At 37.0% G+C, this 26,500-nt stretch overlaps 3 protein-coding genes across 8 annotated transcripts; 1 reads left to right on the top strand and 2 right to left on the bottom strand.

Moving 5' to 3' along the window:
• The first annotated feature begins 78 nt into the window (after nt 1–78).
• LOC117899638 (calcium/calmodulin-dependent protein kinase kinase 1) lies at nt 79–12,079 on the top strand. Of its 6 annotated transcripts, none has more exons than XM_034809800.1 (8): nt 79–913; nt 7,881–8,973; nt 9,893–10,247; nt 10,655–10,842; nt 10,911–11,144; nt 11,204–11,319; nt 11,388–11,495; nt 11,559–12,079. In XM_034809800.1, the coding sequence occupies exons 2-8, from the start codon at nt 8,005–8,007 to the stop codon at nt 11,611–11,613; spliced, it is 2,025 nt and encodes a 674-aa protein (XP_034665691.1). In that variant the 5' UTR covers nt 79–913; nt 7,881–8,004; the 3' UTR covers nt 11,614–12,079. The 6 variants fall into 6 exon arrangements, with proteins under 6 accessions (XP_034665691.1, XP_034665692.1, XP_034665688.1 ...); XM_034809801.1 differs by having other exon boundaries at nt 11,388–11,493; nt 11,563–12,079; XM_034809802.1 differs by having other exon boundaries at nt 87–913; nt 11,388–11,499; nt 11,563–12,079.
• On the bottom strand, nt 5,659–7,207 carry LOC117899639. The gene has a single exon (XM_034809803.1). It carries the CDS (start codon nt 6,921–6,923, stop codon nt 5,850–5,852), a length of 1,074 nt encoding a protein of 357 aa, XP_034665694.1. The 5' UTR covers nt 6,924–7,207; the 3' UTR covers nt 5,659–5,849.
• A 9,693-nt stretch (nt 12,080–21,772) lies between the features above and the next one.
• On the bottom strand, nt 21,773–25,916 carry LOC117897948 (ubiquitin-conjugating enzyme E2 G1). Its single transcript, XM_034807048.1, has 3 exons — nt 25,691–25,916; nt 22,861–22,963; nt 21,773–22,209 (listed from the first exon to the last, which is right to left on the bottom strand). Exons 1-3 carry the CDS (start codon nt 25,734–25,736, stop codon nt 21,852–21,854), a joined length of 507 nt encoding a protein of 168 aa, XP_034662939.1. The 5' UTR covers nt 25,737–25,916; the 3' UTR covers nt 21,773–21,851.
• Between the last annotated feature and the right edge of the window lie 584 nt (nt 25,917–26,500).

A 26,500-nucleotide genomic window follows, 5' to 3' on the forward strand; every position in this document is an offset into this window, starting at 1 on the left:
TAGTTATACAAAACCAAGACCCTGTACTCAGATTCAAAGGAATATTCAACTATTGTAACCAGGATTTTATTTAAGGCGCCCATTGTACACAGTGACGATAAAAGCTTTGAAAGCTACCAGTAACAGCTTTCATTTCATTTTGGTATAAAGCTTAACTACCACGAGTAATTCAGACGTATTATTTGCGCTGGGTTTTGAGGTGTAGGCAAGACCAAGGGGGTTAGTTTTCATCAAAAACATTGGATTTACGTTGAACAAACAAAATTAAAAACAATTTCAAACAAATAAACAACAAATCTATAAAAAAAAGCAGGACTCTAGGCTCCGGTATTCTATTCGTATTGTATACAAATGCATAAATATTACAATTTATCCTTTTTTCGTGTACTTTATTTATACGGTTTAGTGAAAATGTGAACATACATACATATATACATATGTACATGCCCATATGTTAGTGAACGTGCTCACAGTCATGTCCGAACATACAAAAATCTTTTGTTGCGGTTTTGTGAGAAGTTTTGTGAAAGGCAGCAGCTTAGACAATCGGGGTTATCACTACTTCTGAACTCAGCTATGCATGTGTGCAGTACAATACATATTTATAAGCATACCTACATATTTGCTTTTCTGTTTATTAATTTCTGGCGAGTTGTTATTAAAGTGTGCATATGTATACACAAAATGTGTACGTACGTACGAATGTATACAAACTTTAAAGCTTGAATTGATTTATTTCGTCTCGGCCACAACTTTAAAGCAGAGTACATATTTACAAACTTCAGTGTTTACCTGTTTACCTGTGTGAAAATGTACTCAATATAATATAATGATAATGATGTCAATATAAATATAAGCTTACGTTTAAGTTAAGGCTGTACTGCCAAACGAAACCATTGACAAATTACATCTAGTAAGTAACCCTCTTATATTATATTATTACACACTTACAGTTGTGTTCAGAATCATAGCTATAAAGACTTTGCTCACAGATAACAAAAGCTTGGCTATCATACGAGATTTTTCCTATTTGAAGATTTTATTCCACCAAGTCAATTGTTTTGTGTTGTAAATTTAAATTGTTTTGACATATCCTTTAAAAATATACATTCATATATGAGTTCATTAATCGATTTAAGCTGGCTAGGGGGAAGCATTTGACCTTTTGATTAAATGTTGTGACACAAAAGCTTTAAACAGCGTGCCAAGGTTTATATTATTTTTAGGATTCTCTTTGAAGCATGGTTTTCAAATAAAAGTTTAACTTTTCCATAAGCTGTAATTCGATAGCCTTTTAAAGGTCATTAAACGATAGGCTAGTGAACGTGATACATTATATTCTTATTGTGTAATCGTTTGAGCATTTCTTTGTGAAAATAAGTATATGAATTAGTTTTAGATGCAAGCATAATTATGTTGATGTGGCACAATGAATACAATTTCGTCGCGCCGAATATTATACAACCTTAAGATAGACTACAAGACGGTAAATACATACATATGTATGCTATTGTATTTAGTTTGATCCGGAGGATTAGTTTCATGGAAACAGACCTCCGAGTATAAATGTTGCATTAAGGTTTCTGAGAGTTTCTCCATCTCTTCCTCGCCGTATCTTGCAGATGGATTGGCCGTTACTATAGCCCACTAACTATCGTCTTGTGTCTCTTCGATGAAAAACCAAGCGGTGCTCTTTAGACTTGGGTGAATTCTTATTTTTTTATGGACATAGATAAGGGTTTAAAGAATTCCTGTTGAGCATCGTTGATAACTTTAAGATTCTAGTAGGATGTCTTCCTAGTATTGGTATTTACTCTTCAAGTACCGGGTATAATAAAACGCCATTTTATTTTGAGCTTTCTTCCACTTGCAAAAGGCTTGTGTTCGCCTTGTTGATCATTATATAAAGATTGAAGTTTAGAAACATTTATGGTGCATACAAATCAAGTTGCAAGTTGTAAAGCATTTCCTATGATGGAAAAACACACTAGGTTTTGATAAATTGTTCCGTTTATTTTATTTAAATAGAGCTCTTTAATTTTTAATCAAGATTCATATATAGTATAATTATAACTTATCTCATCAGGTACTACAAAGGCCAAAGAGAGGCAGCATTTGGAATATAAGATTTTTAGCTGTAACAGCCTTTTAAATTTTCGCCTCAGGTGCGTTGTGGTTTCAATTAGTTCTATTACCTCGCCGTAAGCCAATTGAAAGCATGGTTTCATATACTCCAGATATGATTGTTTATCTTCAATGCAAATTTGCATCCCATGAAGCACGTCAGCCATTTTACCAAATATGCTTCCCAAAAGAGCGCGAAAGCTTTGACAAAGAGAAAGGATGGGTTTCATAGTGATATTGCAACAGCTGTGCAACTCAATCGTACTGATTTGTATCACATTGTCCACAATCTGGCAGGTAGTACTGAGTATTTGAGTTTGGTTAAAGTACCTTAAGTTATCTCTAATATTAGCGGTCCATTGCTCTAAGTCTTCGGATTGGTTCATAAGGCTTTCGTTTATTCCGTGGACCGTTCTTCCAATTTCTTCGGTCAAATAGTCAAATGGTTTCTGAGCCTCTCTCAGTTGCTCAAGGCCAAATGTTGGAAATACTTGCTCCACAATGACTGTACCCACGTTGCCAATCTCCATTACGATATCTCCAAGTGATTTCAATACATCGACAATAAGAACGTCCAGCTCAACCCCACTTGGATTTTTGCCAAGGCTTATACATAGAGTTAACCTTTGTACAGCCGCTTTCAATTCAGACAAAACCCTCATTATCTCGAAGACTGCATCAGTGTCATTATTCTGAGAAACGCCTGTTTTACTGAGAAACGATTTTTCTTCCGCTGACTGAACAATAGTCAGTAATACAACGAATAAGAAAATAAATATTTTCAAAATTAGCGCAGCTTTTAATATGGATCCCATTGCACTAGATCAATATAAACAACTGAATAGTCTGTAAATGCAGCTTAGTTACGATTTAATGATAAGAACATTATGAATACTTTGAGGCACAATGTTTATAAATAGCTATCAATACAGAGCTGTTCTGATGAACTGATTGTATGTATCTGTATTATAATTATATATATTACATATGTATATACATACATACATATATACAAACATGTATACATGGCATATTTAAGGTCAGTGGATTACTTGATAAGAATACTGCAATCTCTTTGAAATGACCTTTTAAGGATGTGAGGCACAAAGTAGTACTTTAGATTTTCTTATTCCTTTGGCTGAGAATAAAATGAATCCTTTGTTGGACGAAACATAAATTTAATTATGTTCCCTGTTGTGGACACCACTGAAAGTTCTGCTTAGTATTAAAAAAATATATATGTAAATAAAAAACTAAATAATATTATGGTTTTAAGTACTCATCGTAATCAAAAGTATAGTGCTTGCTTGCATGCGAACTAAAATCAATTTTTGTGGATTTAATTACTTTTCCGTTGTTGACTTGGCAAAAAATACTTATGGATGTAGAAACAACGATGTTACGCAGTTGCTCTTCCGAACTCCCTAAAAAAAAGTAGGAACGTGTGAGACGCTTCTTACGCGTCACAACTTTTATACTTATTGTTTTTATACCCGGTACTCGAAGAGTAAATAGTGCATATTGTATTTGTGGGGAATAACGGTTGTATGTAACGCACAGAAGGCAACGTTTCTGACCCCATAAAGTATACATATTCTTGATCAGCATCAATAGCCGAGTCGATTGAGCCATGTCTGTCTGTCCGTCCGTAGTATGTCCGTCCTGATGAGCGCCTAGTACTCAGATACTATAAGAGCTCGAGCCACAAAATTTTGCATCCATACTTCTGCATGCTCACACTGTTACAAGTGTAAAAAAAAAAATGAGCCCCGCCCCTTTCCGCCACCTCCCAAATCTACAGTTTTGAAGATAAAAGAAAACTAAAAACGCATCAATCAGATCACTAAATTGGGATCCAATTGGATCATTATTATAGCCACAATGAAGAAATTAATTTGCAGTGGCAAAACCCACCCCGTCCCGCAGCTTATATTTGTTTTTTACATATTCTCTCATTCACACTCTGTTTCGCGCAGTTTATGGCCTCTGCCCCTGACACGTCTCTGCCTCTGCCGTGTCTCTGCCGCGACTCTGCCATGACTCTGCAGTGCGTGTCTCTAGGGGAGGGTGGCGAGCTAAAGGAGCGTGTTGGCGTGAGTGGTGTTGTTGATGTAGATGACAGATGAAGAACAAATTTGACAAATAGCCGCTGAAGTGCAGATGTAGTACTGAGTGCCGGGTATAAAAGTTGTGACGCGTAAGAAGCGTCTCACGCGTCCCTTCTCGTTTTTTTTACATCGAATTTTTTTGTCGAATTTTACATTTGACGAAGCAGAGTGTGGAATGAGAGAATATGCAAAAAAAAGCAGCTCGACGGGGTGGGGTAAGTCACTGTAAATTAATTTATTCATTCTGACTATAATAATGATTTAATCTAATCTCAATTTGGTGTCCTGATAGATATGGTCATTCCGTACGGAATGGCATTTTTAGTTTTCTCTTATCCGATTGGGATTGAGTACTGAGTACCGGGTATAAAAGTTGTGACGCGTAAGAAGCGTCTCAGTTTTTAATTTGTTTTCCCCAAGTTGTATACTCTCATTTCGCATTACTACTATTACCATTATCTCATCAGAAAGAAGATTCTTAAGAAAAGTTCTTCCATAATGCCATCCTTATATATTAATCTATCTAAAAAGAAATAGTCCAATCTCGGCTATCCTTTATATTTTTTAATAAAATATTTGAAAGTTCAGTAAAGATCACAAGCTCACATTTATGCATAGAAACATACATATGTATGTACATACATATGTTTGTAGGTTGTACATGGCCGTACAGACCGGCAAATTAGATATTTGTTTCGTTATCAGCACGAAAGCTGTGTCTTTAAAATAAAATAGGACTCACAATACTTAGATCAGTGAGTTCTGCTTGTTATCAAAATTAACGAGGTAAATAGGAGTTCCATTTTAATAGAATTTTATTAAACTTTCAATACTCATATTTCCTAAACTCTCCTAAAATTACAAAGAAATTGGATTTGAAAAGATCTGGAAATTCATTCATTGTATCCAAAGCACTCTTACAATTTCTTTTTACGTATGGCAATTCTTTTTGGCAGAGCCCCCACTGTGTCGCGTCAAAGACTATAACGCTGGCCGATGCACTGACGAAGCAGAGTAGCATTTTAGAGGCGAAGGATACCCTAACCGAGGGTACGGGGTAAACGACCGTACCTATAAGAAGACGAAATGTGCAAGAATACCCGAATTAAGAGAGACAGAGGGAAATATACGGATTGTAGCTTATTTAGCTTATATCTTAGGCGTCGGTTTCAGTCCGTTGATGCCTTCTTCGGCCAAGCCGGAGACGTTGTGGTCGAAAATTTGCCAGAACTTCAGGGTGGAAAAATGGTGTGCGTGCTAACATGAGTGAGAACGGTTTACCCACTCACTTGAAACTCCATTCAATGCGAAGTGAGCCAAACTCTCAGCCGAAGCTATTAGCTACATTTTTGTTATTTGTTAACATCTACAGAACTTACTAATAAAAGTTACAACATCAACATTTATAGAGGACCAATATTTATTCAAAAGTGCGTACTAAAATAAAGTCAAATTACATTTTATGCAAACATTTTATCGAAAATCTCCGACATCTTGATAAATAAAGATGTCATTCAGATTGAGTAACTATGTACTTACAAAGAAACGAAGAATTTTGGATCGACAAAGTTAAAGCATTATTGCAGATTTTACATTTTAAATGCCAAATACTCATTTTCATTTTCCATCAAATAAAATAAAGCAGGATCTTAATTCTGATTTTATTTGATTGTAGGGAAAGTCGTTCGGTAGGCAGTCACTGAGAGGCTCCGTCGATTTTGTAGTGGCATCGTCATAACGGATTTGCCTTTGTCGGTGAAATCTCAAATTTGAAGCGCGACCTTGTTTAGTTTTTATATCCAAATACATTTCTAGTTCTTCGAGCTTACTGAAGAGACTTTCAAAATCCCTCTCGGCATTTTGGAGAAATTGGCATCGTATTTCATAACTTTTGAAGATAAAACAGTTGAAAAGTCGTTGAATTCGGAACTCCAGCTGCCTCATTATATATTTTGCATTTGTCTTTGTCACAGCGTACACGTCATAGGCGACGTTCAGTTCATGGCCAGCTGCGCATTTAAATACCTGCGCAGAATGATATTGTAAGAAGTCCATGTACATTTTGCAGCACTCAAAGTCAAGCTTCAATTTCCAGTCCTGTAGTATGAAACTCTGAACATCGGCGAAATGGAGGAATATTCGTTGAACAGCACGCAGTGTTCCCACAGTATATTCTAGTGCTTCGTCCACAATTTCGGAAAACATAATATGAAAGAACTCCATCTCCGAAAAATAGTTTGTTAGCAGAACCTTTACCTGTGTGGGCTGTGCTGCGGGGACTTGCCGTAATTTCAACAACAATGCATAGCTTGAGTTCTTTATTAGATCATAGAACTTTTCGCTTTCTTGGGCAAATATACCAGCAGAATTGGAAGCATCAAGGAAAAATGTTGACAATCCAGTCATCTTGGTGACATAGTTCTCCGATCTAGATGCAGATGTTTGAAAGTCTCTAAATACCGTAGATGTCGTAAGATTCTTTTGTAGATTTTCCAAAAAGTGATGCAATCGATTCTGCAGCTCGATCTTACTATTATCCGAACTTTGGATAGCTTCATAAAATTCCAATGGTATCTGCTCTCCTCGAATGGTACGAGACTGGGGCATATGGCTATTTTCTGACAGGTGTCGGATAATATTAACGTTCTGACAATTAACGAGCCACAAAAAAAAGCTATAGACGATCGCCATTGAAAAAAAACAAAGTCATTGTACCAAATCGAATACAAATCTATTAAGTCAAGACAATGCGCGAGAAACACTAAACCTTCGCAAACAGAAGTAAAGTAAAAGAGTGCTGATTGAAAAATCGCAGATGCCATATAAATATGTATATACACTTTTGTATACCATTTTTTTGTAGAGAGCCAGGGTATATTAAGTTAATGCAAATCAAGGCATCAACTCAAAACAGAATTTAATCTACTTTTGCAAAGTGTCTAAGTCGTTGCACATGTGAAAAATTTCCATTTATTATATAAATTTCGTTCTCTAATTGTGAACGCGCTGCTTCGATATTTAGTGCCATTTGAGTAAGTGGTATTTTATGGTTGGAATACTCGAAAAAGACTGGTTCTCATATCAACAACAAAATTTATAAATAGCACAAATAAATTAAAAGATGTAAACGCATTCTCCAGCGATTTCCACCTTCCAACTAAAAATATTTGTGTTCTGTATTGTTTTTTGTATGCTACACATCTTAATTCATACATTTCGTGAATAAAATTAGAATGTAAATGCATTTATCTTTGTTCGAAGAGCTGAATTCAAGTTTTAAGTTTTGTGATTGAAACTATTGATGAAAATAAAAATACAATGCAAAGCTAAACTGCTTAAATACTTTGTAATTTTTTTATTATTATATTGTATTCTGTGTTTAAGTATGTGTATTAGTTATTTATCTGTTGATCGGCATCAACAGCCAGTTGAAAGCACCTGAGAACTTTGTATTGGCCAAATAAAAGAATAATTAAAAAAATTATACAAATCAAGTCATTACTATCTACTATATAGAGTACTACATATATGTATCTGCCTGAAAAGGTACCTCGGTACTTTGTGTTTACAATGTGTTTTAATAAAACCATAGTTTTCATAAAACTTTTGCTAGTAATGTTATGTTCTTAATCTCAACAATCTTTCCAGCTCAGCTTCAACCAAATTGAAATGAAATCAGTATAGTAAATACGAAGAACATTCGAAGACTTAAATAATGATGTTCTGGATAAATACTAAACCGACTATCAGCATCTGAAGATTTATTAAAAATATGGACTCTGTACAACAATCAAAAAAAGCAGCTGGGAATGTAAAAAAGAATGAACATGTTCTTGCTTTTGCCGGGGCGGCAAGTAATGAAAGTGGACGTGAACCTCAGCCCATATGCGAGGATGCGGAATACATTATTGTGGATAAAGCACAGAATGGTTGTGAATACACAAGACTCGAAAAAATGGGAAAGGAGCAAACACCGCACAAAAAATTACAAGATATTAGCCTTGAATCTGAGGAACCAAGGGAGCGGTATTCCATGAGTGAGAGAAAATGTCAGGACCCAAGTGGTGCTAAGCCAAAAACTCGAAATATTTTAGATGATAAAATAATAAAAAGTTTTCCAACTGAAAATAATTCTGTAACTAATAGTAACCCGCAGATAGGCAAGTACTTAGAAGGTAGCAAGAGATTGCATGATGTAGTTCAATCAAAAGATTGCTGTGATCTTCGTCAAAGCAATATTGATTGTCTCCAAAACATGCCTAAATCAGAATATCCACAACTAAAATGCGTATATTCACGACCAATGTTTCTGAAATCACAGTCGTTGGATTTATACAATGAGCCAACGAGCTTCCAAATAACACAATCTCGCCTCTTACCAAACATTAGTGAGAACTATTCCAATGATAATCAAATCAGAACAGCACAAGATTCAGACCCTGTATCTGAACTAACAAAGAGTATCGACCATTCATTAGATTTGAATGGCGAAGAACTTGATAAGTCTACATGTGTGGTTATGTCTTCAGCACAGCAGCCCAATATTTCTTTAAATCTTCAATCAATTGAAACTCGACCCATCTATCCGAATGTTCCATATAGCCCGTATGGGAGTCCTTTTGGCAGTCCTCGATCCAATCGACGTCGACCTCCTCTACGCGAATCACGGAGAATATCAATAGAAAAATCTGGAAGCTTTCTTCAATTAAACCAATACAAACTAATGGACCAAATTGGGCAGGTAACCAAACTTTTATTACTTGCCATTAATTTAGTTGTACTGATCAACTAGTATACCCGTTCAGTAGGTCAAAAGTCAACAATTCAAATTAGTGGCCCCCCTAATCTTAGCATTAAGCAAGATCGGCTATAATATATCCCTCGTAAATGTTTAGCTATCATACATGGGATCGATCAATCTTCGAGGGTGTGTGCAGCCCATTTTTATAACCGGTACTCGAAGAGTAAATGGGGTATATTGTATTTGTGTACAAAGTTAATGTATGTAACGCACAGAAGGAAACGTTGCCGACCCCATAAAGTATATACATATATTCTTGATCAGCATCAATAGCCGAGTCGATTGAGCCATGTCTGTCTGTCCGTCCGTCTGTCCGTCCTGATGAGCGCCTAGTACTCAGATACTATAAGAGCATCCATACTTCTGCATGCTCACACTGTTACAAGTGTTTTTCAAAAATGAGCCCCGCCCCCTTCCGCCCGTTTTGAAGATAAAAAAAACTAAAAACGCATCTATCAGATCACTAAATTGGGATCCAATTGGATCATTATTATAGCCACAATGAAGAAATTAATTTCCAGTGGCTAACCCCACCCCGTCCCGCAGCTTATATTTGTTTTTTGCACATTCTCTCATTCACACTCTGCTTCTGCCTTTGACACGTCTCTGCCTCTGCTGCGTCTCTGCCGCGTCTCTGCAGACTCTGCAGTGTGTGACTCTAGGGGAGGGTGGCGAGCTAAAGGAGCGTGTTGGCGTGAGCAGTGTTGTTGATGTAGATTGTAGATGACAGATGAAGAAAAAATGTAAAATTTGACAAAACACCGCTAAGGTGCAGATGTAGTACTGAGTGCCGGGTATAAAAGTTGTGACGCGTAAGAAGCGTCTCACACGTCCCTTCTCATTTTATTTCTTATTGTAGGGCTCTTATGGACTCGTAAAATTGGCCTATTCTGAAGAAGACTCAACCCATTATGCGATGAAAATTCTTTCAAAGAAGCGACTTTTGCGACAAGCTGGTCTAATGCGCCGAGGTCCTAAGAAAGCAACTTCTCCGCTGGATCGTGTGTACAGAGAAATCGCTGTTTTAAAGAAGCTTGATCATCCCAACGTCGTCAAGTTAGTGGAAGTATTAGATGACCCGATCGAGGACTCCTTATATATGGTTTTCGAATTGGTAAAACAAGGCGAAGTTCTTAGAATTCCAACAGACAATCCATTGGCAGAAGAGCGCGTATGGAGTATTTTTCGAGAAACACTACTCGGATTGGAATATTGTAAGTTTTTCTCTTAGAAATGTTTTCATTGGGTTAAACGAGTTTGAAAAATGCAGCTTATCAGTTTTTAGGTTGACCTTTTTACATCAATCAGCACAATTCGATAAACCGATTACAAGAAAACAATTTTAGATTGCTTTCGTAAAATTATATAAGAATGAATTCGATTTGCGCTCGAGGTGGAATTACATATGTAACGCAGAGAAGGAAACGTTTCCGACACCATAAAGTATATTCATATATCATCAAGAGCCAAGTCTACATATGTCTGTCCATATGTTATATATGTTTCTTCCGATTTGATTAGCGTCTAGATTTCAGAGCTTATAAAAGCTAAAATAAAAGCTAATACACCATTAAAAGTGTAAGTCCCCCTTCTCACGTCCCTTCTCGTTTTTATTATGCAGTACACTATCAAAAAATAATCCACGCGGACATAAAGCCTGGAAATTTGTTGTTAACGGAGTGTGGACACATCAAAATAGCAGATCTTGGTGTCTGCAATGAATTTCTTGGGCAGGATGCTGTAATGAGCAATGGATCTACTGCTGGAACCCCAGCTTTCAGAGCTCCCGAGACGCTCATCTTAGGCCAGGTATGCACTATCGGTTGTATCACAAGTTTTAGAATATTTATGTATTTGTTTTTGCTTTACTTTTACAGAACGTGTACTGTGGACGAGCATCAGATGTCTGGGCATTGGGTGCAACACTGTATGCCTTAGTTTTTGGCAATGTGCCTTTCTTAGCAGATTCCATTCCCTTGCTCTATGAAAGAATTCAACAAGACCCCTTAGTGTTCCCAAAAAAATTAACAGTTAGTGAAAATTTGAAAAGCTGCATTTTACTAATGCTAGAAAAAGATGCTATTCAAAGAATAACAGTGCCAGAATTAAAGGTTGTAAAAATATGGTTCTGTAGTATCATGAAAATAAGTTGTTTTTTTTACATTTTTAGATAAACGATTGGGTTACCAAAAATGGCTCTTACCCATTGCCCACTGAAGAAGAAAACTGTTGTCTTGTACAAGTTGATGAAGAAGATATAAACTCCGTTGTCCGCAGCATTCCAAAGTTGGACACTCTTATATTAATAAAAACAATGTTAAAAAAACATTCATTTGGAAATCCATTTATAAAAGGGGTATCTGGCAAGGCACTTCAACCAGGCGGCTCTCGACTAGAAAGATTTGTACGCGCAGGACGATCAAACTCAGCTCCGGGCTCCTACCATATGTCAGTAGACAGGTATAAGTACGTCCTCCTGAGCATGGAAAAATGTTACATGTAATATTTAAATGAATCATTTTTCCACAGGCAACCATCCACGGAATCCTTACTTCCATCTTTAACAGAACATTCTACTAGTAAAATTAATGAAGATACTTAGATTTATTAAAGTTCAAAATATTTCACTTTATTTTTTGTCATTAACGAGCATAGCATCCAAATAGCAACACAGTTGCAGTAGAATTTACTTAATGCATGTACATATGTTCACACACATGTACATAAATAGCTTTTATTGAAAATGTTTTAGCTGAAATAGGCCATGGGTTTTTTGTTTTGTCTTAAGTTATTTATAAAGGGAATTATGAAAACAAATTTAATTTCATTACAGTTAGTTTATTTCTGTATAATATATAGTTTATATTTTGGACAGTTGGTTTATATTTAATTATTTCATTTATTCCTTGATAAGATTGTTGAAGTTATTCATTTTGAAATATGTCTGGTATTATACATCCAAATATAAAAAATCTTACAATTACAGCTTTCTAGAAGTTGTAAGATCAGAAAAGATGCACTTATTAAGTTTTAATGAAATAGCAAATACAGATAAAATGAGATAGAAAAACTGGAAAAAAACTTTTTGGGACCATTTTACATTTAAATACACACTTAGACAACGAATACGTTAAGCTAAATTATAATTGGCTACAGTTACATAAATATATCACTAGCATAATTATGGATTCTTCCAAGAGATATTGTGATTTCAATTAGCACATACTCATAGATGAATAGATTTATAAATTTAAAACTTGTATAAAAAGAGATCAATATTTTTAAAGCATATTTCACTTGTTAGTTATACTTAATTGGATTGACTCCCATTGGTTTATTCTCATACAAATGATTTAATAAAATGTTCGTTTGTCTGCCTAAAACTTAACACAATTTATATAAATCGGAATATACTCTGTCATTTTGTTTTTAACCGATATCCGATTTTTTGAACTATTGGTTGATTAATATATTATATTTACTGGTGGGTCCATACTGATAAAAATGCATTGAATTAAGAATACAAAACCTAAACTCGTTAGTACCCGTTTTATACTTCAATGAGACTATTGTGAGACCAATGACTTCAATATATTGTACATCGGTTGCAGAAATTTGCAGAGCTACAATCGACGATTTTTTACGATTTACAAAACCCACGATCAAAGAGATATTCAAAGTTGTAAAGACTATTACAAAATTAAACTCAATCCTGCACGTTCTTTTCGAGACACCAACAAGACGACTTGGCAGAAAAATATAAAGGGAGGTTCGATTTTGTGGACAAAGCTTTTGATAACCTTGGTTATTTATAACTCTACCCGATACGATTTTGGCTCAAGGAACCAAAACAACAAAGTGGATGTACATATGTAACACACAGAAGGAGACATTTCCGACCCCATAAAGTATATATTCTTGATCAGCATCAATATCCGAGTTCATAGAGCCATGTCTGTCTGTCCGTCTTGTTTGTCGGCTAGTTCTCAGAGACTGTAAGAGCTAGAGCCACCAAATTTTGCCTGCAGACTGCTGTATGCTCACACTGAAACCAGTGTATTTAACAAATTTGCCTAATTTTTCTATAAGTAACTAAGGATGGAAGGCCTATTAGAAGTAATCTAATACGGTAGGATGGCAGTCTCTCAGTTGCATCCCAGTTGAGGCCACGCAGGGCAAAAAGTAAAATGTTTTTCTGCACTGATTCATTACGGTCCTAATGTATGTAGTACTGAGGGCACCATACACATGGGTCGTATTCTAAAATCGGACGAGCAAGCGAGATATAGAGAGTCTCTCGTTATATAGGTGTCATCAAATTCCTTTGACCACCTCTTTATAAACCCAAGCACGCCCATGGCTTTATTTACCAAGGTAGAAATGTGTTCAAAAACTTTAACATGGGGTCTAGTTTAACACCAAGATCATCAACCAATGTAATTCTCGCTAGAGAACTACCGCAGACGGTGTAACGAGCCAGTAAGGCGCTGGAGCGAAAAAATATCATTACTTTGAATTTCGAGGCATTAAGGTGTAACATATATTTGCACAATACCATGACTGAAAGGTATTGAGATCTCATTGTGAAATGAAATGTCCTTATACTGGACACAGAGCTTAACATCATCAGCATACATAAGTACTCGAGAGATTGTTAATTCAGAAGGCAGGTCATTAATAAAGAGTGTGAAAAGTAGGGGGCCTAGATGATACCCTGTGGTACTCCAGAAGTAACCATAACAGGTAAAGATAAGGAGATTTTGAAGAGGACTCTTTAAGACCTAGAACACAGGTAGCTTGAAATCCATCTCAAAAGATTTGGCGGATAACCTAGAAGGTCGAGCTTTTGTGCAAGAAGTGAATGGTTTACAGAACCGAATGCCTTACTGAAGTCAGCGTAACGAAGGTTAGCCTGCAATTTACCTTGGAAGCCTTTAATGACAAAGGAGGCGAATTCTAAAAGATTAGTGGTTGTTGATTGTCGCCTTATAAATCCGTGCTGAGCTGGAGATATAAGTGATTTGCAGAGATGTTGCAAGTGCGGAGGTTACAATTTCTCAAACATTTTAGGAATAGCAGATAACTTTCATTGATTTGATTAACTATGGTCTTTTGGGTCAGACTTGCTACCTTTCTCATGGAGAGGAATTATAAAAGATGAATAGTTTAAGCAAGGGTCCGCACAGAGACTCGGCACAGCACCTGAGTATACAGGGAACTACATCAGGGCCCGGTGAAAATACTGGCTTAAATTATCAAAGATCATGAAGCAATGAGCTTTCATTTAACAAAGTGCAAAAAATGCGGTTGGAGCTTGGTAAACTGTATGGATATTGACCTGGAAATAATTTGTTTGAAAAAATTGTGCAAAAAGATCGGCAATTGCTTGATCATTGTTTGCCGACGTATTCAGAAATGATAGAGAGGGTGAGCAACCTTTCTACGCTTACTGTTTTAAAGCTGTAAAACTGTTTAGGGTTCTATGAAAAGCGTATCCTGCTTCGAAATAGGTAGTTCCTACAGCATTGAGCATTAGGAACAGTGAAATTTGACCGAGCTATTAAATAACTAGAAAGAGAAGAAGGAGAACCAACTTCTTCAGATTATTTTTAATCAAGACTATTTCTTGATTTTAGATTCGTTAAAACGGATAACTCTTTAGTGAACCAAGTGAGGCTTCCCAGATCTAATCGGAAACGAGAGTGGGACACACGAGTCAAAAATTGTGTCAAGTACACTGTAATACAGCTAAAGTTTAATAAGTGATTAAGTATGGTATAACGGTACAAGAATTAGATTTCTGCGTCGTTCGTCGTCTGGTCTCGCACACAACCTTTTACGTCGGAGGCTGGATAGAAACTCCTCTCAGCGCTCTCTCGCCGATCGGTTCTCCGCTCTCGCTCTCATCTCGCTCTCCTTCCTTTTCTCTTTGCGTTTGCTCTCGTGTTTGGAATTCGCAGTAACGCGAATTCGCCCTTGCTCGTTTTGGTGTTTTGTCTAGGGATCGCAATTGGAAAAACCCAGCCCACATCCGGCCGTCCTGAGGCACTCGCCTCGAATGCATCGTCGCTATCGTCGTCATTGCTCGTGGACCATGGCTTCAGGTACTCCGCACACGAAGAGGAGTGCTTTGGACCATCGGAATTGCCAACTTGTTTGACGTCGTAAACATTGTCATGCTTCACCTTAATGATCTGGTAAGGACCCAAAAACTTTGGCTTAAGTTTGAGTCCGCTTCCGAACTGAGTCTTCTTTATGGCAACTAGGTCACCAACGTCGTATTATCTGGCTGGTTTACGTCGCAAGTTATACGTCTTCTTGCTCTCGGCTTGCAGATTCTGAATTTGAGTTTTCGCTTTAGCCCGTCGCTCATTGCGGTCGTCTTCAAACTCCTTCTGGATCAAACTCTGAAGCTGCTGGTCATTTTTGGTGCGCATCTTGATACCCATCAGAAGCTCGAAAGGAATGGTATCGATGCTTCTGGTGTACGTCGGGTTTATTGCTCGCTGGACTCGATCTACGTGCTTAAACCATTTGGATGGATCGTCTACACTGAGCTTGGCTAGCACGGAGGTGATCGCTGAGTTGAGCCTTTCCACCTGCCCCTTTACCCTTGGCAGTCCGGTAGTCGTCATCACCAGTTTAATCGTTTCGTCTTCGCAGTACTGTAGGAAATCTTGTGCGGTAAACGCCGAACCTCTATCTGAAATGATACAAGCAGGGTTGTCAAACGTCACGCTTTGGCTGCGTAACTTTAATATGACCTCGTTAGATGCAGTAGACTTTGTAGAGTATAGCCAGCAAAACTTCGTGAAAGCGTCGATAACAACAAGTATATGTTTGTAGCTCTTGCTGGTTGACTCCAGTGGACTCAAAAAGTCGATGTGATAGGTCTGCAGCGGCACGTCATATTTTTGCAGGGGGTGCAAAAGACCTTCTTGTTTACCACGCTTGCGATTTACTAATATGCAAGGTATGCAGCAATCGATGTACTTTGGTATGTAATACTCCTTGCAGATTAACTCTTTCGTCTTCTTGATAGCAAAGTGTCCTCTATCGTGAGCCTTGCCGATGATAGTTTTCTGCATATCCTTTGGAATCACCATCAGTTCCACATCTTTGACTAATTTATAGAGGATTCCTGACTTTATAAAGTAGTCTTCGTATGGTTGGCTGTCGTCCTTGATAAGCTTCATGATCGTCTTCAAGTGTTCGTCTTGTTTTTGCGCCTGTTCTATGTCAGCTAAAATGCTTCCGTCGCTTATGGGCATAATGGTATATCGTGAAAAAGCGTCTACGTGGAGCATTCGGGATCCTGCGCGATGCTCGACTTCGTAGTTGTACTCCTGCAAAAGCATTATCCATCTTGCCACCCTTGTACACAGATTCTGCTTCTCTAGTGTTTTGGTGAACGCGTTGCAGTCCGTTATAATCTTAAATGGAAAACCCAAAAGATAAACTCGAAACTAGTATTTCCAACTCATAGCTCGTGTATTTTCGCTGTGCATCTGTCGTCTTCTTGCTTATGTAATACACTGGATGTAAGTGCCCATCGTCTGGTGATTTTTGGTGATGGTTTGGCTATCACCGCGTAATTGTAGATAAACTTTCTAAAGTATCCTGCAAGACCCAAAAAACTCTGAAGCTGTTTCAGGGTCTGCGTCGTCTTGAACTTAGAAACGGGTTCAATCTTCAATGGTGTCGGATATAGCTTCTTGTTCTCGATAATATGGCCAAAAAACTGGATTCGTGTTTGTAAAAAATGACACTTTTTAAAATTCTGCTCTAGCCCATATTCTTCGCACGTCTTGAGAACTTCTTTCAGGTTTGCTAAGGCTTCTAGCTCGTCTTTGGCTGGGATAATTACGTCTTCAACATATGGTAGTGCTATACCTTTCTAGTCAGTGATCGAAATATTGCGCCAATATGTCTTTGCAATACTCCTGGGGAATTTTGGCACACATAGTTCGTCGTAAAAGTCTTCGCGCAAAATATTGAATTTACTGCCAGTGTCAAATAGTGCCATACATTTCTTATTTTTAATCGAAACTTCTTTGGATGTTAATTCCGCTTTATTCAAAACTACACGCTAGTTTTGGTTTTTCTTCGTTTGCCTTCTCGCTTTTCTCCTTGCAATTCTTTGAAATGTGCCCAAACTGATTGCAATTGAAGCACTTTCTTCCCTTCTCTTTGTTCGAGCAACTGCTAGACACATGACCCTTTTCTCCGCAGTTCTCACGACGTCTTTTTGCCAATCTGGGTATAATTTTGTCCAACCGACATCTTCTTATCTCTTCCCGTCTTCTCACTCTTTTTCATTTTCTCATAATCTTTTAATTTATCCTTAAAATTAGACATAATTTTCGCACCAATCTGTTTGCTATTTAACTTCGACTGAAACTTATTCAACAGCGCAAACTTCAATGTTTCCCATGAGTTCAAATGTTTTTCGCTTAAAACAAATAATTTGGCAATGCCCTTCAACGACTTCTTTGCAAAAATAAGTTTTTGTAAATTAGCCCAACGCATGAACTCAGCCTGCTCTTCAAACTCTGCTAGCCATTCTTCGACAGCTACATATATCTGGTCAGAGCACCTTCGGGGTGCGACCTGCTCATCGTAGTTTTCCCTTTGTACGTTGCTTCGGCGTCTATTTCATGTCGTCTTGTGTGCATGTTGCCATAGTTGTCTCTCTCACTGGAGCGTATCTCGCAAACACTGCGTGCGTCGTTCTCTTGATCTTTGCTTTCGCCTTCTTCGTTTGCGTCTTCATCATCATTGTCGTCGTTTTCGTCGTCTTCTTCGTTTTCGTCGTCGTTGTTGTTGCTTGTCAACAGCTTGCCTTTCATCAGATTGCGAAATATGTATGTACATATGTGTAGCATCATATTTTCTGCATTGGGATTTATGTTCAATATCACACATACTGAAACAAGATCACGGTCCGTCAGCTGCGCTTGTATGTATACGCGCTTCGCTAAAAAACTGGCGTCTTTTTCGTCGTATTCAAATCCACTAAATTCGCGCAACCGGCTTCGGTTACCTCCGTCTCCTTCTTTCTCATACACAAATTTGTGTAACGCACAAATGCTGGATTTCGTTGCTCCTCGTAGGCTTTTCAGAATTAACTCGTTTAAACACGTCATTTTGCTAAGATAAAACGAGAAGGGACGTGTGAGACGCTTCTTACGCGACACAACTTTTATACCCGGCACTCAGTACTACATCTGGACTTTAGCGGTTATTTGTCAAATTTTACATTTTTTCTTCATCTGTCATCTACAACAACACTGCTCACGCCAACACGCTCCTTTAGCTCTCCACCCTCCCCTATAGACACACACTGCAGAGTCGCGGCAGAGGCAGAGGCAGAGACGTGTCAGGGGGAGAGGCCATAAACAGCGCGAAGCAGAGTGTGAATGTTGCGGGACGGGGTGGGTTTGGCCACTAAAAATTAATTTCTCCATTGTGGCTATAATAATGATCCAATCGGATCCCAATTTGGTGATCTGATAGATATGGTCATTCCCTACGGAATGGCGTTTTTTGTTATCTTCAAAATTGTAGATTTGGGAGGTTTTCGCCCTTTTGCGGGGGCGGAAGGGGGCGGGGCTCATTTTTGAAATACACTGGTTTCAGTGTGAGCATACAGCAGTCTGGTGCCAAAATTTGGTGGCTCTAGCTCTTATAGTCTCTGAGAACTAGCCAACAAACAAGACGGACGGACCGACAGACGGACAAACAGACATGTACCTGAGGACCTCGACGATCTCTTCCAGATCATCGTTTCGGAGTTGAGCATCAATGAACTCCTCCAGGAGGCCGACCGAACACGGTCGCAAGGAGATCCCGCGTCTCTCCATTGATTTTTATGAGCAATAACTTAAACGACGCCTAATTAATAAACTTACACACAAAAATTATAAGGACTTTTCGCACGCGTCACAACTTTTATACCCGGTACTCAGTAGTACGTCTGTACCTTAGCGTTTTTTTACGACATCTACATCTACATCACTTCTCACGCCAGCAGTGTGGAATGAGAGAATGTGCAAAAAAAAATTCTGGACTGGAATGTAGGCACTGCAAACTAATTTCTTCATTCTGGCTATATAAACGATCCTGGTACCTGGTATAAAAATCTAATTTAAAACACCACTGTAATGTTGGTGTCTTATAAAAATTGAACTATTGAACTATATATGTATACATACATATAAATGCTTGGTGTGCTTTTTATGCACAACTTGATCAAGGGTGGGCCGAATAAACTTCGCTATTCCTGTTAGATCCAGCATAAACGTTATTCACTTGTTCCTTCCAATTTGTAGATCGGATTGCAAAACCCGTTTATGGTCACTAATCATTCCCTTCCTCTTCGTAAATCGCTAATTTGCCTACCTTTCCGGTAGATTGACTTTTAATTGGTAATTTTGCATGTAACACTACTCGACAAAATCCAACTTTTTTTCCGCTTCGAATCAAACTAACTTTTTCTGATGGGCTGAAGGTTTTAAAATTTTTTTTTAAGAAATATTCGTTTTCTCTATGGCAGTAATTCTAGTGTAGAAATTATATATAAAATGAACCTCAGAATTTAAATTTGTTTCGACTTTTCCTGAGTTCTCAAAGTCTAAGTTTCGTAAAAAATACCTAACAAAAATCAACATTTTTGCATTTTAAAGCTTAATATTTTTTAAACGGTAAGCTAAAACCATAAAGTGTACCCAATAAATGAATTCATTAGTTTTAAAGAATAACTCATTACAAACAGATGTAAGATACTTAAATTGTGTGAAAAAAGGAATTGCTACCTCTAAAAAAAACGTTACAAATAATACCAGACTTTAAAAATGATTCCAAAAAAAGTTCTGCCATAGAAAGAAAAACCATATTTCTTTAAAAAAACTTAAAGCCCTCAGTCTATTAGAAAAAAGTGGTTTGGTTGGAAGCGGAACAAAAAGTTGGATTTTGTCGAGTATATATTTAAGAAAGTAATAGAAAACTGGCCTTAAGGTTTTTATGCACAAAAGAAAGAAGATCAGGATGACAAGCCAAATCGATCTAGCATTATAGCATTATACATGCCGCACCTCACCACTTTCAAAACTATTTTTAAGACATTTTTAATCGCACAAAACAAACAAGTGATACCATTTTAAGTAAGTAATTACAATGATTTTCGTGCTCTAAATGTTTCTTGAGGTTGAATGCTAAGTTTTTTTTATCAATTTTGATTTAATTACTTCCTTACTCCCGCCTGGAATAAATCAATTAAGTCCTGCCCAAGCTTCAATTGGATTTAAGCCAATAATTCTTTAACCACTTGCTCTCACTTTGCTCTGGTTGCCGGTATCGCATTTATTACAATGCATTTTGCATTTCCCCATAAGATTTCGATAATATTCAGATCCCAGGACTGAGTTGGACATGGCAAAACTCCGATATTTTCGAATGAAACCCGATTCTTGGCAAGCTTTCTTGAGTGTTTTGGACCATTATCCTGTTGAAAGATCCTTTAAAGAGTTATTATTACACTGGAATATTAATGCAATGTATGAAAAAGAAAGCTGGAACAAAAAATGTTGTGAAATACTCCAACGCCTGGCTATGAAGTACCACTTCATATGGGCTGGAGAACTCATAGGGCTCAACACAACATGCCCAATACTGCCAATACAACAATTTAGTCACTAATCTGATGTCTGTGAACGCCAAACATATTCTTTTTGGTATTTCCTACCATATAATACAACTTTACGGTCATCAATCAAAAGTTTTGTTTTTTACGGTGACACAGCTCAGCCACATGCGTTTTTGCAAACTGTAGCTGTATACCCCTATACTCTCAGAACCAAACGCTTACCTTTCTAGGACTTCTTGCAACTAAATAATTCGTAATCAGTAGTCTACGAACTGCCATAACACTTACAGAGCGATACAAAATTGTTTTCAAAACTTTTAAGGATATTGAAGACCTTGCCGTTGTCTTCGACCATCTTTGACCAACCTCTAAAAGATACGGTTCTCGCTTAAAAAAGCACATTCAACTAAGTTTTCATTCCGATTATGCCTCCTGACTTTAGTTTTCAATCAAAATCTTAGGCCTCCTCTACTGGATCGAGCAATCTTTTTTTCAACGCTACAAAAACAAAAATACCGCTACGTCCAAACATTTCTTTCTTCAAAATATTTAATAAATAGGTTAAGCTTACTTAAGATGGTGACTTTTTTAAATAATCTTGTGTTTTTTAATTTTTGCACTTGCACTCAGCACTACGATTTCAATGAACAGCCCAAGGGTATCCGTCAAAAGTTATGAAAATCAGGAAGATGGAATGCAAATGTTTTAGTGTATCACTTGTTTAATTCGAAAGACTGGAAGGGTCTCAAAAATAGTTGTGAAAGTGATTAGGTGCGACACTACTATTTCGTTGAACACAACTGTATGTATGTATGCATACTGCTTATACATATGTATGTATGTACATTCATATTTGTCATACTTATACCGTAGCGTTGGCTTTATGTTCTCAAAAACATTGATCAGATTAGCATCTTAAGTAGTTATTAAAATACTAGAATATAATAGTACACATATATTAACACTCAAGAGTGTTAATGCAAAATTGAAAATGCAGTTTTGGACAATATATTTTAATTTGTCCTTTTCGAGTATAACATAAAACTAAAAATTCAGAACATTTTTTTCATCAAAATCCTTTAAAAAAATGAAATATTCGTCTGTTAATTCAGTTATTCTTTTTAATGTATCAAATTTTTAATATAAATATACAAATATAGTGCAAATCCATCTTCTACGAGCACTCCTCTTGACTTTTTCGGACACAGCGAGCTACTTTGCGTTTAAAGTCAGGATAAGATTCTCGCCATTCTTTGGCGGCATCTACATTTGCTGGAGACTCATCGTTGGGATCAGCCAACATTGATATCACTGATATCAAGATAGTTTCCACTGTATGCACGGGTAACCAGCGCTCCGATGCTTTTTCGTAGCCCCACTTATCATCTCCAGGTTCGTGTAAAATGGAAATGCAGACGTCTCCGTTTTTTTCAATATTAGGGTGCCAAATTTCTGTGACGAACTTCATTCGAGGTGGACGCAAAGGATATTCTTTGGGGAAATAAAGATGTGCTTTGAAAAAGCCTCCTTCACTGCAGGAAAATAAATCAATTAGGATTAATTCGACTTTAGAGAACGAGATATTTTTTGTATTTCCAACTATGACAAACTTCAACGCCTACATAAATATGTTTGTATATTGATTTTAAATAAATTTCCCATTAAAAGAAACAATTGCAGATTGATTCACAGAGAAGCTATGCAGAGCTCTCGGTTCTTAGGAAACAGACACCTCAGAAAAAGGTTTTTTGAAAAATGATGAACTATACTAATTTTAAATCCAGTTGGTTTTTATTCACTGCATTCAACCAATTCAGATTCCGGCCACTAATGGCAGTTCTAAACATTCGTATAAATCCAATTTGCTGCGTTTTTCGAAATTTTTCGGGGGTACTGCTGAACTATTTACCGCAAGGTGTAGTGGAAACTCAAAGAATACGTAAGCCTCCACATGAATCTTTAGATCTGGATCTATATACATATGTACAATGTCTAAATTAAAATTTCAATTTGAAAAACAAAATTCTTTTTTACTTATATGTGATTGTACTTTATCTGAGGGACTTATGCGATCGGAAAGCTTTGTCATTGTAGTGCAAGTATCTAGCCAATAACAAAATAACAGCGTGATCATTGCAAGAACTGTTAAAATTTACATAAAATATCTAAATATATAAACATACTAAAGTGTATCTGGTGGACCAATTATTAGGACTTCCCAGCGGAATATATCATTCTCATCTATTAATCCAGCTGAGAAACCTTCTACTGGATTCTTGTTCAGTTCTGAAATGAAAAAAATAGAGATATGTAAATTAAATATTTATAATATATATATAAATAATTCCAACTCAGTTGGAATTCCAGGAGACACCATACCCTTTCTAGTTTTGGGCTCAGGCCAGTATGCTCGAAGAGTGAATAAGGGTATATTGTATTTGTGGTTGTAGAAATGTGCGTAACGCACAAAATGAGACGATTCCGACCTCACAAAGTATATATGTATATTCTTGATCAGCATCAAGTGCCAAGTCTGTCTGGTACACACACTAATAAAACTGTATTTTAGAAATTAGCCAGGACGAAAATCTGCTGTATCCACAATTTTGACGAATAGAGAAAACTAACGAGAAGGGACGTGTGAGACGCTTCTTACGCCTCACAACTTGTATACCCGGTACTCAGTTTATCCTATGTACCTTAGTGTGTTTCCGAATTTTAAATTTTACATTTTTTCTACATGTGTCATCTACAATCTATTCACGACAACACGCTCTTTCAGCTTTTAGTTTTCTTTTATCTTATAATTGTGGCTGTGGGAGATTTTCGACCTTTGCGGGGGCGGGGCTAATTTTTGAATACACTTGCATCAGTGTGAGCATACAGCAGCATACAGCATAGCCTCTGAGAACTAGCCGACAAACAAGACGAACAGACGGACGGAGGGACTGACAAACATGGCTAAATCGACTCGGCTATTTATGCTGTTCAAGAATAAATATTACCAGGTATAAAAAAATGCCGACTAGCAACCGAAGGAATTTTAAGTATTGGATGGTAGTTGGCAGCGGTTCGAAATAGTGTACCTTGCAAGTAGAACTTAAACATTATAAGTCCTAAGATCAAGCAAGACCTAACAAGCTGACTACTAGAAGTAATTTCCAACTTGCATCCATTTTATGTTCACTTTTATTAACTTTTATGAATTTTATTTTAACTATTATGAAAAAACAATGCAGACGTCATAGGAATGTAACCATACGGAATGTAGTGCACACTCGGCCTTTGGCCACACTCGGCCGATAAAAAACAACTGCATACATTTTTGCAGATCTAAGCACTAGGCTATAACCGAAGTTTTGCGATCATGTCAAACATCTTTTAATTTATATGAGTGAAAATTAATGAATATGCCCATGTGAACTAGGTCAATGGCCTTAATTTCCGCATCAAAATTACTAATCATGTGCGTTTATCAGAACTATCGTAGGGAATACTTCATAAAGTGGTTGGATCAAGTTGCCCATGTGAACTCGCACATTGATTCCGATTAAAGAAGAGGGCGTGACAAATTATAAAATCGAAATTTATCCAGAAATTATCACAAATAACGAGAAGGAACATGTGAGACGAATCTTACGCGGCACAACTTTTATACCCGGTACTCAGTCGGTGTGCCTGTGCCATATTGTTTTTTTTTTCGAATTTTATATTTGACATTTTACATATTCTGTATACTTGTCATCTACATCTACATAACTTCACACGCTAACACGCAGAGCCACGGAAGAGGCAGAGACGAGGCAGAGGCCGCACACTGCAGAAGCAGAGTGTGAATGAAAGAATGTGAATAAAAAAAACAACAAAAGCTGCGGGACAGGGTGGGCTTAGCCACTGCAAATTAATTTCTTCATTGTGGCTATAATAATGATCCAATCGGATCCCAATTTGGTGATCTGATAGATATGGGCATTCCCTACGGAATGGCGTTTTTAGTTTTCTTGGGAGGTTTTCGCCCTTTTGCGGGGGTTACACTGGTTTCAGTGTGAGCATGATCAGTCTGGAGGCAAAATTTGGTGGCTCTAGCTCTTATAGTCTCGAGAACCAGCCGACAAACAAGACGGACAGACAGACGGACGGACAGACAGGGCTCAATCGACTATTGATGCTGATCAAGAAAATATATACTTTATGGGGTCGGAAACGTTTCCTTCTGTGCGTGACATACATTCACTTTGCGCACAAATACAATATACCCTATTTACTCTTCGAGTACCGCGTATAAAAACATTAAAATTGTTCGTTAACTTCGAAGTCTCCCGATCCATGTGTTCATACACACGGACAATGCTGCATACATACATACATATTTGTATGCTTGCAAATACATATGTATGTATGTGTATGTATGTATGTATGTAAATAGGCTCGGATGTCTATGCTGAACAGTACCCTGCTGTTACTGATATTTCCACAAGTACAATATAACCTTGTACCTTGCGACTTCCAAACATAAAAAACAAAAAGTCTGTCTCATGGAAAACTGACATTTTTCGCATAAATGGAAAATTAAATTTGCAGATGGATGCATGTCCATACATATGTATGTATATGTATGTAACAATGTACATGCACATGTATCCGGCTCGATAAATCTCCGTACTTTATCGTTCGAATTTGAAGGCACTATTAACTAAGTAAACTAAAAAAAAGTTTAGGTATACTATTCAGATGTAACTTAGATAATTCTAAATTAAACCCACGCCCGTTTGCCAGTTCCCTTTTTCTTTTTTGGAACATGTGACATCGTAATAGGGAATCAGTCCCCTAAAATTATATATATGTACACATGTACAATACATACAAAGACTATTCCTTGGAGACAAACCAAGACGGAAATTTTTGTGAACATAAGAAATATATGTACATTTCTGTCTCAATATATATATATTCATATTAATATGTATGTAGATACATATATATACATTTATCAAATATTTTTATTTAACTCACCAGCCAATTGTTTCTTTAGCAGTAAAGATGACTGAAGTTCAGACATATTAAGTTTTAATATTTCTCTAAAATAACGCTTGCTTATTTAATACAAATTAAAAATTTTTCTTTTTAAACGCAGTGTCACCAAAAAAAACAAATATGAGAAGGCCGATGAGAAAGAATTTTCGCTCTTTATGGACTAAAAACAGATAAATGAACTGGAACTGGACGGAATATAATGTGTACAATAGTTCCTAATGAACTGGTTCAAGGAACGAAGAAACGAAACAGCATAAAAAAGATAGACACGATGTACACAACCATATGACAAAAGAAGGAACTGTGAGCAAGATAAATAAATTATCTGGTTGGTTTTGTTGTGTGACCAAACAAACAAAAACAAAGAGCGATTATGGACAGCGATTGAACAAGAATTTGCGTCAACAAATTATTGGGAGGTCGGACATGATAATTTTTTAATGTAGTTTCAAAGTTTCGTTTGAGGTCAAACAACATCGAACTTTTTTTTCCTCAAGGAACCAAACCGACTTTTTCTGATGGACTGAAAAGCAAATTATATCTAGTGTCATTAAATTGTTTGTGTACGCGTGAATTAATTTTACGCGGTTTAAGGTACTTCTCGTTAAAATCATTAAGCATTAATCATTACAACCAGATGTAAAAAACTTACGTAATGTGAAAACAAGAAGAGCTAAAGCCTAGTACTCAGATCGAAAAAAAAACTTTCTAGCAAAATTTGCAATATATTTTGCTAGCAGCAGAGTGTGACCAGAGGTGAAAACCGCATTCCGTACGGTTACACTTCTC

This window comes from Drosophila subobscura, chromosome O, assembly GCF_008121235.1.
Source record: "Drosophila subobscura isolate 14011-0131.10 chromosome O, UCBerk_Dsub_1.0, whole genome shotgun sequence".
Classification (NCBI taxonomy): Eukaryota; Metazoa; Arthropoda; class Insecta; order Diptera; family Drosophilidae; genus Drosophila; species Drosophila subobscura.